The sequence below is a fragment of the Pleuronectes platessa genome, chromosome 16 (genome assembly GCF_947347685.1).
Source record: "Pleuronectes platessa chromosome 16, fPlePla1.1, whole genome shotgun sequence".
Taxonomy (NCBI): Eukaryota; Metazoa; Chordata; class Actinopteri; order Pleuronectiformes; family Pleuronectidae; genus Pleuronectes; species Pleuronectes platessa.
In genome coordinates, this window is record NC_070641.1 from 17,794,036 (window position 1) to 17,806,592 (window position 12,557).

Sequence of the window (12,557 nt, forward strand, 5' to 3'; positions counted from 1 at the left end):
ACTAAAGGGTTTCTAATGAAGCCTGGCTTATTATTACCTAGTATGATTATCACAGATTAGTTTCTCATGGCCGTACTTGTTTGTTGTAAAGCCTTATTTACCCTAACTGAAGAGATTAGGTTTTTCGCCCGTCAGTTTTTGTTAACTGTATTACACAAAACTGCTAAACTGGTTGATGGATGAGACTTTTTGTTAAGAGCCAGTTCCAGGATTTTTTAAACCACTTTCTTGTGCGACGCAAAATAGGGATTTTCGTGCTATTTTTGCACATTCCCCAGATATTTATGGAGTTTGTAGGAAATAATCTGGCATATTAAGTGGACTGATATCTGAGTTTTTCTGTTATTTGATGGATTTGACCTTAAGGGGACTTGTGGGCCTTGGTGGGGGCGAGCTCTCTACTAAGTTTCATTCTAGATCTTTGTCTCCATACTTTTTCTTAACTCAAGTTTAAGTGTCAATGTCATTTTCACTGATGACCACTATTCAATATTTCCTGTCTTATTTGTACCATGACTGGCTTTTTAAACTAAAGTTAAAAAGTTCATGGTGAATATCCTTAACACAAACTGATCCAGTTACTTCAGCTGAATTAAATTTGAAACTGGCTTAAGCACAACCAAAGGAACTGAGGATGTGATGTTTTATGTAGATTAGAGTTTAACCCATATGTTGAATTAGTAAATTAATTCATCAACATTGAATAAACAAGGGGGGGGGGGGGGGGTCTTCTATTTGTGTGTGATCTCACATTGTGTGAGAAATAAAAAATTATTTCTATAGACCACTGTTCTACCACATGTTGTCTTATTGAGGAAGTGGAAGGAAGGAGGGATAAATGTGTTGTCTTTTAAACCTTTTATTTACACACCAAACAAATGGCAGCGAGTATTCAATCAACACCCCATTTACAATATTGTAGCAAGAATACAAAACCATATGTAAAATATACATCTCTTTTTTTTGTTTGTTATGCTAATACATTATCAATGTGAGCTATGCTTAGCACGCCATAGATCCTTTCACTTGTTGGTTTCATCTATGCATCAGAGCTATTTGCTTTCTCTTCATCTCTAGGAAACACATATGAAAGAACAGTGAGTCACCACTATTGGATTAGAGGTGCTGGAGCATGACATTGAATATGAATTAAGCCTGAAGTGTTAAAACCAGTATAATGCGTTAATGTGTACAAAAATAGTTATTTTAAAGAAGAGTTTGTGCTGTAATTAACTGTGTGGTTTATTTTTTTGTAAGTAGTACTCCTTGGACCACACTGCTTGGTCTAAATGTAAAACATGTCCTTCATCTTTTGTTATGTAATTTTCCCAGGCAAGTAAGATTCTTACAAATTAAATTTTAATATGCAAGTCTTAATCTGAATTAACATTACACCACTGTCTTTAACTGATGTCGACACTTTGTAAAGATCATGTACTGATCAGATCGTTTTTATGTTGGTACTTTAGCATAAACTAGTGCTGACTTGAAGTGACACACTGGAGACTGTGATTTTTCAGTATTTGGTCCATGAAAACAACCTCTCTCAATATTTACCAGAACAGTGTTAAGAAAATAATGTAGCACACATTTAAATAAACATGAAAACAAAACATACACCATCTTTTAGAATTAGCCCTTATCCAGGTCCATTGATCAGTCTTAACTACTTGATTCCAAATCATCTTAAAAGTAATATCGCGTATTGTATGATTCGTCTTTTTTTTAAATTTTTTTATCTTCCCCTTCCACTGAAGTTCAAGAGGGAACTAAGAATGGCAAAGACAAATATACATATAACTACTAAAATGAGAAAGCATGTTTCCCAATTTGACCTGGGGCCTTGGAAGTTGTTATGAGGAATGTAAGGTTGTGTCACAACCTTGTTTCCTCCTGTTGACCCACTCTGAAGGCGGTACCATTGTTGGTTGTAGTTGTACCTTTCCTGGATCACAATAAACAACAGCAGTCCAAGACAAGCAAGGTTCCCCCATATGTTTCTGATTTCTGATAACTGGGAATCACTAGCATTACTTCCATAGCGATTTCTGAGAATGGACAGTGAGTATCCTCCCACAGAAAACTCTCGGATCTGTCTCAGGAGGTTAGTCGTGATCTCATAGGTATGTTCAGGATTATATGTCGTATTTCTATGGTGCCCATAATGCTGTGTGATGTACACTCGATCTATCAGTTGCCGTCCTCTGTTCTGCATTCTTACACTGAACACAATCCGGTCCCGGTTCCTTCCTACATACTCTGCCCGGGGATGAGTGACATAACCTGGAAGTTGTTCATGTTTGTCTGGAAGAAGATTTCCAACAGTGTAGTACTTGTAACCCCGAGGCAGTGGGTCCAGCACCTGCTCATAGTTGCCATAATGATGCGATCCAAAATCTTCATTGTTTGGGTCAAAGGTCAACCTTATGATGTTGTTGCTGTCCATTTCAACTACGTTGGCAAACCAGTGGAGAAGTAGAAGAGTGTGTTTGGGCACAGATTGACCAAAGTTGATTTTCTTCAAATCATTAATTGAATTGAGTCTTTCTACAGCTGACACAGAGGCCAGTGCAAGGAACAGAGCTGCAAAGCAACTCATGACTCTTCCAGACATCCTCATCACCCTGTTGTGATAAAGAAAAATATATCAAGGAAGGCTGGGCATGGTGGGCAATAAAACAATAGCAATACAATAAAGGTTGATTATATTGATATAATGGTTATGCATTGTGTAAGGAGGTATAATACATAATGTGTATTCATCAGATAATTATTTGCTGTTAATCAAGTGTTTGTCACTCTCCTAAAAGAGTTTGAACCACAACCTTCACGCGGGAGCAAAAATCAGTTTTTACACCTAAAATTGATAACATGACATTTAATATGATAATTATCGATAACCTTAGCCAATTTGTTTTGCCATATCGCCCCATATTATCAATCCATACATGTATTTCTAACTAGGGATAAAACTAAATTATTTTTAGGAGTGCAGCTCCTGTTCTCAACCTTCCTGTTTGGAATGGGTTGTTTGCTTAGCCTGTGGGGCTGCTGGTTGCAGCTTTCATCCTGAAACTGTAAAATTGACCTGCTATACTTAAGCTGTGGTAAGTAAAGACCAGCTGCTGTTGCACAAAGAGCTGCACACCTGTGTGAATCAAATTTTTTTCTTTTTCCGATTGCCATTTGTTCACTGCAGTGTTAAAGTGGAAGTACAGGCAGCCCTGATGCCGTCTACTTATTTTCGACATATATAAGACACAAGGGGGACGCATATTAAACTTCTGGACTTCTGAGTAATTTTTCAGTGTAGAAACCTGCAGGTAGAGAACTTAAAATTGCTTCAACAATCATATTGAAAGAAAACCGAGGTAAATCAAGGAAATAGTGATCAGAAAATAGGAGTACCGACCTTTGTTAGTGTGCTGCTGATAGGGAATTGCTGTCTGTCTGTGTGTGAGCCGTTATAAATCCTTCCTGTTTCCTAAGAAGTGAAACCAAGAACTAATCTGTTGCTGGTGGTTGCAGAAGGTACTGCAGCTTGCATCAAATATCCTTTTGAAAAGAATCTGTTTAGTCTGTCAGTGTTTTGTCGGGGTTGTTGAACCCAAAATGTAGAAGCTCTTTATTTGTGCTTTTTATTATCAGAGGAATGGTTCTGTAAAGTGTAATTATTCCATAAGTCATTTCAGATTTTCTGTTGACGAAGGGGGTCTTCTTCTATATCTGTGTGATCTCATATTGTGTCAGAAATAAAAATGTCTTTCTGTAGACCATGGTTCTACCACACGTTGACCAATTGAGGAAGTGGAAGGAGGAGATGGAAAAATGTGTTGTCTTTTAAACCTTTTATTTACACACCAAACAAACAGCAGCGTGTATTCAATCAACACCCCATTTACAATATTGTAGCAAAAGTACAAAACCATGTTTAAAATATACATCTATTTTTTTTTTTATGCTAATACATACTCAATGCTTAACACGCCATAGATCCTTTTAGCTTGTGGTTCTCATCTATGCATCAGAGCTATTTACTTTCTTTTCATCTCTAGGGAACACATGAAAGAACAGTGAGTCACCACTATTGGTTTAGACGTGCTGGAGCATGACATTGAATATGAATTAAGCTAGAAGTATTAAGACCAGTATAATATCTTACTGTGTACAAAAATAGTTATTTTAAAGAAGAGTTTGTGCTGTAATTAACTGTTTTGTTTTTTTTGTAAGTAGAACTCCTTGGACCACACGTCTTGGTCTAATAAATGTAAAAAATGTCCTTAATCTTTAGTTATGTAATTTCCCCAGGAAAGTAAGATTCTTACAAATCAAATTTTAATATGCAGCTTAATCTGAATTAACATTGCACCACTGTCTTCAACTGATGTCGACACTTTGTGAAGATCATGTACTGATCAGATATTTTTTATGTTGGTACTTTAGCCTCAATTAGTGCTGACCTGAAGTGACTCTCTGTGATTTTTCCGTATTTGGTCCATAAACACAACCTCTATCTAAATATTTACCTGAACAGTGTTAATAAAATAATGTAGCACCCATTTAGATAAACATGAAAGCAAAACAAAGCATACACTAGCTTTTAGAATTATCCCTTATCCAGGTCCATTGATCAGTCTTAACTGCTTGATTCCCCCTATCATCTTAAAAGTATTGTATTGTATATTTTGTATTCAAAAAAAAAAAGAAAAGTTTGGTTTGGACAACATCTTTCTAATTTCTTGTCATCTTTCCCTACCTCTATTTATGAGCGGCAAGAATGGCAAATATACATATAACCACTAAAATGAGAACAACCAGGAGGAATGTGTTATCATTCCCCTGATTTTGTCTGGGGCCTTGGAAGTTGTAAGGAGGAATGTAAGGAGGAATGTAAGGAGGAATGTAAGGCTGTGTCACAACGTTGTTTCCTACTGTTGACCCACTCTGAAGGCGGGCACTTTGTTGGTTGTAGTTGTACCTTTCCTGGATCACAATAAACAACAGCAGTCCAAGACAAGCTAGGTTCCCCCATATGTTTCTGAATTCTAATAACTGGGAATCACTAGCATTACTTCCATAGCGATCTCTGAGATTGGACAGTGAGTTTCCTCCCACAGAAAACTCTCGGATTTGTCTCAGGAGGTTAGTCGTGATCTCATAGGTATGTTCAGGATTATATGTCGTATTTCCATGGAGCCCATAATGCTGAGTGATGTACACTTGATCTATCTGTTGCAAAGTTTGCCATCCAGTGTTCTGCAGCCTGACTCTGAATACGATCCGGTCCCAGTTTCTTCCCTCATACTCTGCCCGGGGATTGGCGACATAATCTGGAAGTTGTCCACGTTGGTCTAGAAGGAGATTGCCAACAGTGTAGTATTTGTAACCCCAAGGCGTTGGCTCCAGCAGCCCCTCAAAGTTGCCATAATGATGCGAGCCAAAATCATCAATGTTTGGGTCAAACGTCAACCGTATGATGTTGTTGCTGTCCATTTCAACTACGTTGGCAAACCAGTGGAGAAGTAGAAGAATGTGTTTGGGCACAGATTGACCAAAGTTGATTTTCTTCAAATCATTAATTGAATTGAGTCTTTCTACAGCTGACACAGAGGCCAGTGCAAGGAACAGAGCTGCAAAGCAACTCATGACTCTTCCTGACATCCTCCTCATCCTGTAATGATACAGACAAACATATCAAGGAAGGCTGGGCATGGTGGGCAATACAACAATAGCAATACAATAAAGGTTTTATATATATATTAATATAATGGTTATGCATTGTGTAAGGAGGTATAACACATAATTAGTCTTCCTCAGATTTATATAATTATTTGCTGTTTATCAAATGTTTGTCATTCTCTCCTCATAAAAGAGTTTGAAACCACAACCTTCACTCAGGAGCAAATCTGTCTTTACACTTTATAACGTGCCATTTAATGATGATAATCGATATCCTGGGCCCATTTTTTTGCCATATCGCCCCATATTATCAACCCATACATGTAATTGTAACTCGGGATAAATATAAAGATTATTTTTACTAGTGCAGTTCCCGTTCTCAACCTACCTGTTAGGAATGTGTTGTTTATTTAGCCTGTGGTGATGCGGGTTGCAGCTTTTCTTCTGAAACTGTAAAATGACCTGCCGTTATTAAGTAAGTAAAGACCAGCTGCAGAGACATATGTCTGAAAGTAGTGGATAGAAGATAATCTATGTATTTATTAATGCAGAAAGGGCTTAGGTTTTATTAGGAAGATCTTTATTCTACGTGAAAACTTACAAAGTTTATCTGACTATAATATGAGCCTATATGTTTTGTTTCTATAGTATTCCAATGGGAGAGGAGTAGTTAACAAAGGGTGGAGTCCATACTGAAATGACTGATGCATCAAGAATGTATTTCTAATAAGGAACGATTACTAGTGAAACCTGTTTCAGTGTTCATATGGGTGTCTATTGTTATAAGTCATAGAAAAAAGGATGACTTGTCCTGACGGAGAGGTCATCATTATTTTTATGCCTCTGATCAAACTGTATAAAATAATGTGTGTTGTTTTACTTGAGAAATAACACACAATAATCACTATATATATATATATATATATATATTTATATATGTATATGTATATGTATATATATATATGTATATGTATATGTAAATCACCTGTATATTTTAAATAATCACAGTTCAGGAAATGGAACAAAGTAGGTGAATGTTTCAAGGCTATAAAGTGGATTAAGGATTGTGTATCTGTTTTTTATGAAATTTGGAAATGTTTTGGTAATGTGTAAATTATTGTATTCATATGACACAAAAAAGCTATCAACAAAGAATGACCAAGTGTAGCATCACCGACTTAACAAATTATGTAATTCAATAGAGGGAAACAATTTAATAAAAGGAGAAAAAAATAGAGAACTCCATCACAAAGAAGACTGGGATTAAACGCCTCGAATAAATACTCAGTGAAAACTAAATCAAAAAGTAGTGATTAGAGTACTCACCTGCCTTAGTGTGCAGTCGCTAGGTATATGATCTGTGTTAGTGTGAGTCCCAGCTCCCCTTTAGTTGTTATTTCCTGGAAGCGAAACCAGCATAGCAACTTCTGTTCCTGGTAACACAGAGGTGGGGTTTACCTGTAATGTACTTGTGAAGATACGAAAGCTGATTGTTTGTATTGAAATTTATTTGTGGAATTGTATCTTTTTTTTTAAGCTAAATAGTTGCAGAAATCATGGTTTGAGAAATTCTGACTTTACCCCGTTTAAGACATTACTTCCTGTTTAATTGGGGATAAAATCTTTTGTGTTCAGTGAATGCAATGAAAATGTAAAAGTGTGGTACCTCTGCTTGATATTTTTTGAAAAACTCCCTTCATCAATCACTTCCTAATTATATTTGATTAAAAATAAGGAAAAAATTCACAGTCAAGATTCAGAGTGAATGGCATAAACTTTTCTAAGACACTTCTACAAAATGATACTTTCACAAGTGGATAAATCTTTATATAAATGGCAATATTGATACTGTTCTTCATAGCCGATCACTAGATTTCAATGGCATGTTGAATTCTATGTCTAATGATCTGCAGTGGAACATGGAATAGTTGTTTCAGCCTGCAACTCTTCCAGCAACCAGCAGGAGATGCTGTCACACAGGTAGTTGTCCTTGCTCACCTGGAAGGTCACTTGGCCTCAGGCTTGTTAAATGTTTATGCCAGTGCTGCCTTTTAAAGCTCATTTTAGTTCAGAGACATGCAGAAGAGCAGATCAGCTGTCAGGCTTTTTGTCTGTACACACACAGACTGCAGCAGCTGTTTTCAGAGCAGCGACAGTGTCTCATTTAGCTGTTTACTATGTATCCTCCAAACCAACCAAGTATTTCTGATTTTCCCAGAGAACTGGATTCATGTGACACACACGCAGGTTTCTTTTGATATCCTGTAATGGATTCTTTTGTGTTGGTCAGGACAGAAAGGGAGTCCGAACACACAAAGGAAACATTTAGTCAGTTTGCCGTCACCACCCGCATCTTTTGTAAATGCAGCTTAAGATCATCCCCACACGAGATGCTGTGTAACAATGCTCTCATTCCGGGGGTTTGGATTTTTTTTGTCCTTGTTGAACTCCCAAATATCCTCAACAGGCAGCGCAGCCAAAGATTCACTGATATTTTTTAGGAAATTCACAGGTATTTTATCTAAGTTACTTTATGCAATAGTAATACATAGCATTCCCTTCACTGTGTGTTTTCTGTTGAGGAAAAAGACTAGCCACTGTTGCATTAAATCCAATGCACCCAGTGACTCAGGCTACTATGCTATCCATCTTGTTTCTGTGTTATAAAAGACCTTGGACAGCTGTTAGGAACACTGTCAGGGGTCAGCCAGGCAGCCCTATACTCCGCCTGCCAATATATGAGACCATTTTGGCTCCAGAAACATCAGCCCCTGCCATTGGCTCCCTGTCACTACATCCCCCTGTCTCCTCAAAATGAAGATCTTTTTTATCCGAAAAGGTCCCCAGCAGGGCAGCAACTCTGTTACAAAGGAACAAGCCAAGTTATGTCGGCTCAAACAAATGATGGTTGGCTCACACTGCCGGGTTCAATCAGGAGTCGGTAGCTTCAGGAAGAAGCTTCGAAGGGAAGGGAGTGGAAATAATTTTTATCTTACGGTTTATCTGAATACATCAACATCTGTAAAGTTGTGTCACCTTTCATGAGCTGCTTTTGAGACATGCACTGAACTCTGCAGCAGGAAAATATCCAGAAAATTAAATGTGCATGTTGATTGTATTTCTTATAAGCGACAGACAGAGAAGCTCTCAAGTATGAAATATATCTCAAGATGAAAAAGATGCACGTTAGAAGACATCGAAGAATATGTCCTCTTGTTAAGACAACAGGATTTCAGAGCTTTCGGCGATAAGCGCCGACATTGGTGTCAATATGCTGCACACAAAGAGTTTTGTGTTTTCTGCAGTGGAATTTATACCTAATGTCCTGCCTCCTGCATGCTCTATCCAGACGCCTATCCTTGCTTGAAAGTTCCAGACATTTTCTTGTTTTAAATGAGTCCCTTCTAGCTGCGTTCTTCATATGTGAAAAGCAAACTCCGTAAAATGTCCAGGAACTGTTTCTTTAGACATTTCTAGGAGTTCACGTCTGAAAATGCCTTTGTTTGAAAGTTGTCACGGACAAAGTTCAAGCTTGCTGTAAGTTAGGTAGGTTGGCTCAAAGTTTTTTTTTAGTGAAACATTAGGAGAGAGAGAGGCTCCACAGAGGCAGTCATGAGGAAAAGTTTGTGTTTCGAGCTCAGCGTTGGCAAGAGATTTAATTTACACAAGGCTGTTCTCATTTTGACTGAGAAAGAAACAATTTCATGACACATCGTCAAAATCACATGACTAAATCTGGGTCTAAATTGTTTTGCCTTGAATGAAAGTCAAGTTTCCTTTCTTTCTCTCAGTCCATTACACTGTGGATTGTTTTATCTCTCGGACTGTAAAGACGAGAAGTAGCAGTAAGTGTATTCTCCTATGGTCATGTCCGTATTATGACTGCACTGGGACCTGCTGTTAAGTTCACAGAACTGGAAAGGAGGTGATTTTAAAAACCAGCAAACTCAATCTGTCAGCCTTTAAATCCACTGATGCCTCCTGTGTTTTATCTACATTTTAGCACCAGTCTATAACTTCATATGTATGTTCAGTTTAAACCATGGCCTTTTACTGCTGCGACAAAGTTGAATTTCAGAGAGAAGGGAGATGAAACAGGAGGCTTGGACTGAAAGGTTTGGGGGGGGGGGGGGGGGGAAGAATGTACAATTTCCCAATTTGTAAGAGTTAGTGCAAAAAAGGTTTATTTTTAGCTCCATATTAGGTCAAACCTGGTTCGATCACACTCACAAGGCCCCCTGCTTGTGTGTTGCAGCAGAGGCTCAGGATGTCTTGTCCAGTAGAGCAAGTGCAGCTTTTAGGAGCGATGTACGGATGAGTGAATGTGGGTAAAATGGGGAATTGTGTCATGCCAATGCATTTGGCCCATACCTTCCTTGGATTACAAAACACCCCTCATTTAGAGGCACCGAAACAGTCTTTCTCTGGTATTTCGTAAAACAGAGGAGACATGCGCTCAAAAGAAATATAAAATCCAAATGAACTTATGCTAACCGAACTTTTGCAGATGTTACATATCTATAAATTAGCTTAAGTGTATATATATATTTACTGTAAATGGTATAGTGCAGAATAGGGTGTGTACGGGGAGAAGGGTTTATCCTATGTGCAGATGAAATTAGACAAATCAATCTTTGCAGCCCGTTGTGCCCGTTTTCTTTTTTCAGGAATATGACCCTTCATCTCGAGGAATGCAGGTGCTGCCCTGTGTGTGTGTGTGTGTTTCTGTTCCCGTGGCTGTTAGGTCGCTCTTCAGCCTTGTACTGGTGTATAATTACACTTCCTGTGAGGCTGGGGACAGCTGTTTCCTCTCCTCTTTAATCACACAAATATACATACTCCAAGAACAGTAATCAGCCAAAGTAATTGGTTGGCTCTCAGGTCTTAAAAAATAAGTGAAGGCTAAAGAATCAGCATCAGACGGGACACTTAAGTTTTAATTGTTTTAGTTGTTCATGTTGAAGATTAAACTGTTATTCTTATCTTTGGCTGCCCCCCCTTGAAGAAATGTTATATAGATTTATATGTTTTCCCCAATGAGTGGATAAATGAAGTTCTCTCATCTAGGGGTGGCTCTGTAATTGATCATGACTTTATAATGATAGTAAATATACATTTTACATCATGCCAGAAATATTTTAAAAGGTTGCGATGAAATTATGCAATACCTCTAGCCCCAGCTTTTGGGAAAGAACAAATCTCTTACACATCCTATGCTCACCCTGCAGTGCATGAAAATACCGGAAACCTTTCCTTCTCATGATTTTGAAATCGAATATGTTGCATAATACCATGAGCTTTTCTATAAACAACACATTTGTTAGTATCATGAGAATAGAACTATTATCCTGAGCATTCTGACAAAGGGTTTGATGTGACATGTCTCAGGTCTGTGTGCGAGGAATGAGTGGGATGTGGTGAATGCAGAGCCTGGAGAGGAGATGAGGGGGTCATGCCAGGTAATTAGATTACGGTTGTAAATAATCCTGGGAGTTTAGGAGAGGGACAGTCAGCCGGCCTGAAGCTAGAAGTCAGTCTCAGTGCAGATACACACACAGACACACACACACAATCTCTGCCTTCTTTTAAACGTTCCCTTCAAACTCTTCCACAGACCAATACTGTGCTCTATTTTCCCTCTTCTGCATTTTGGGGTTTTTACTTTGTGAGGAAGGGGGGGTAGTGGGGATTTTGGAAGGAAGTGGGAGTGTCTTGTTCCCTTGCAAGCTGTCACATGACAGGCATGGGTGGGAGGGACAGGCAGGGAGCCGCTAGAGCTAGGCAGAGTTTGGCCTCTTTCACAGGGAGTGCATACACACTTGCTGAACTTCGGCAGGGGACGACACATACTTTACACACGGTGAGTGTTTTGCATTCTGGACGAGCGTGCGTGTGCGTGCCTGTGGGTTTTGCAAGAAAGCAAAACAAGAGGAAGCAAATGTTTTTTTCTTTCATTTTTTTTTTCCCCTTGCATGTCTCTGTTCTTCCAGTGGAAGAAGAGCTTTGATCATCTGTGGTTTTCACATACTTTACATTATAAATATATTCTGCATGGCTGTCATACCTGACTGAGTCCATAAATGAATAAGTATTTTCGTGCTCCTGTAAATTTTTTTAACAGTTTTGTTTAATACACATGGGAGATGTTTTGAGTTCCGGTATCAGAGGGAATTTTTCAGTTGCTCTGTGTTATTTGCATATTGTTTCCGTGTGTAATTACCATTCTTAAGGTTTTACATTCCCTTTGTTTTCCGTGTCCTAAATGTTGTGTGTATGTGTGTCTGCTCGGTGGCAAGCTTTGTAATCAATATACACAAAGGGATCTGCCATCATGTTTCAGCTCCTATTCTGTTTAAGTTCACATCGTGTGTTCTGCTGTTTCTGATATTGATGCATCACCAGGTGTGTGTGTGTTTGTGTGTGTGTGTGTGCGTGCGTGTGTGCGCGCGCTTGTGCGTGTTTGCAGAAGGGACCTTTTAGTTCTGTCTGCTTTGGAAACTAAAGGAATCAACGTAACTGATGGTAATTGGTGGAAAGTTGTCCTTGTTCCTTTCCGGTGGAAAACATTATGGATCAAATTTGACCAAAATCAAAGGCTGTTCTTTTTGTGTCGTTGGAAAAGTTTTGTTGACCCCGTCCAGCTTCACTTTAGTCTCCTTTCTGATTAGTCTCTGTCATTTTGTGGTTGTGGTGGATTCTGGGTAGCCTATGGCTGAAACTGGAAGGTTGTGTCATCCAGGTTTTGTTGTGTGTGTGGGGGGGCACATGGCACAGCTCTCTGACAAGCTCCAACCGATGGAAAACAGCAACCACCCTCCACCTTCTCAGATAGTCACAAGTCTCTGGTTTGCCTCAGAAGCATGTGCACACACACACAC

The 12,557-nt window shown here is 38.7% G+C and overlaps 2 protein-coding genes and 1 long non-coding RNA gene across 8 annotated transcripts in view; 1 reads left to right on the top strand and 2 right to left on the bottom strand.

The window, feature by feature from the left end:
- LOC128459065 (septin-9) overlaps positions 1-12,557 on the top strand; it is a 72,967-nt gene that overhangs the window by 45,207 nt on the left and 15,203 nt on the right. Inside the window, exon 1 of one of the 4 annotated variants that reach the window (XM_053444171.1) lies at positions 11,422-11,539. The exons of the other annotated variants lie outside the window; for them this stretch is intronic. The gene's annotated coding sequence lies outside the window, so the exon portion shown is untranslated. Of the gene's footprint in view, positions 1-11,421; positions 11,540-12,557 lie in introns of those variants that run through there. 4 annotated transcript variants of the gene reach the window in all.
- LOC128459069 (uncharacterized) lies at positions 844-3,726 on the bottom strand. Its single transcript, XR_008342094.1, has 2 exons — positions 3,413-3,726; positions 844-2,624 (listed from the first exon to the last, which is right to left on the bottom strand). It is a non-coding gene; the product is annotated as an uncharacterized LOC128459069 (long non-coding RNA).
- On the bottom strand, positions 3,834-7,101 carry LOC128459068 (uncharacterized). Of its 3 annotated transcripts, none has more exons than XM_053444175.1 (3): positions 7,006-7,101; positions 6,068-6,129; positions 3,834-5,671 (listed from the first exon to the last, which is right to left on the bottom strand). In XM_053444175.1, exon 3 carries the CDS (start codon positions 5,668-5,670, stop codon positions 4,759-4,761), a length of 912 nt encoding a protein of 303 aa, XP_053300150.1. In that variant the 5' UTR covers position 5,671; positions 6,068-6,129; positions 7,006-7,101; the 3' UTR covers positions 3,834-4,758. The 3 variants fall into 3 exon arrangements, with proteins under 3 accessions (XP_053300150.1, XP_053300152.1, XP_053300153.1); XM_053444177.1 differs by having other exon boundaries at positions 7,010-7,069; XM_053444178.1 differs by lacking the exon at positions 6,068-6,129 and having other exon boundaries at positions 7,006-7,086.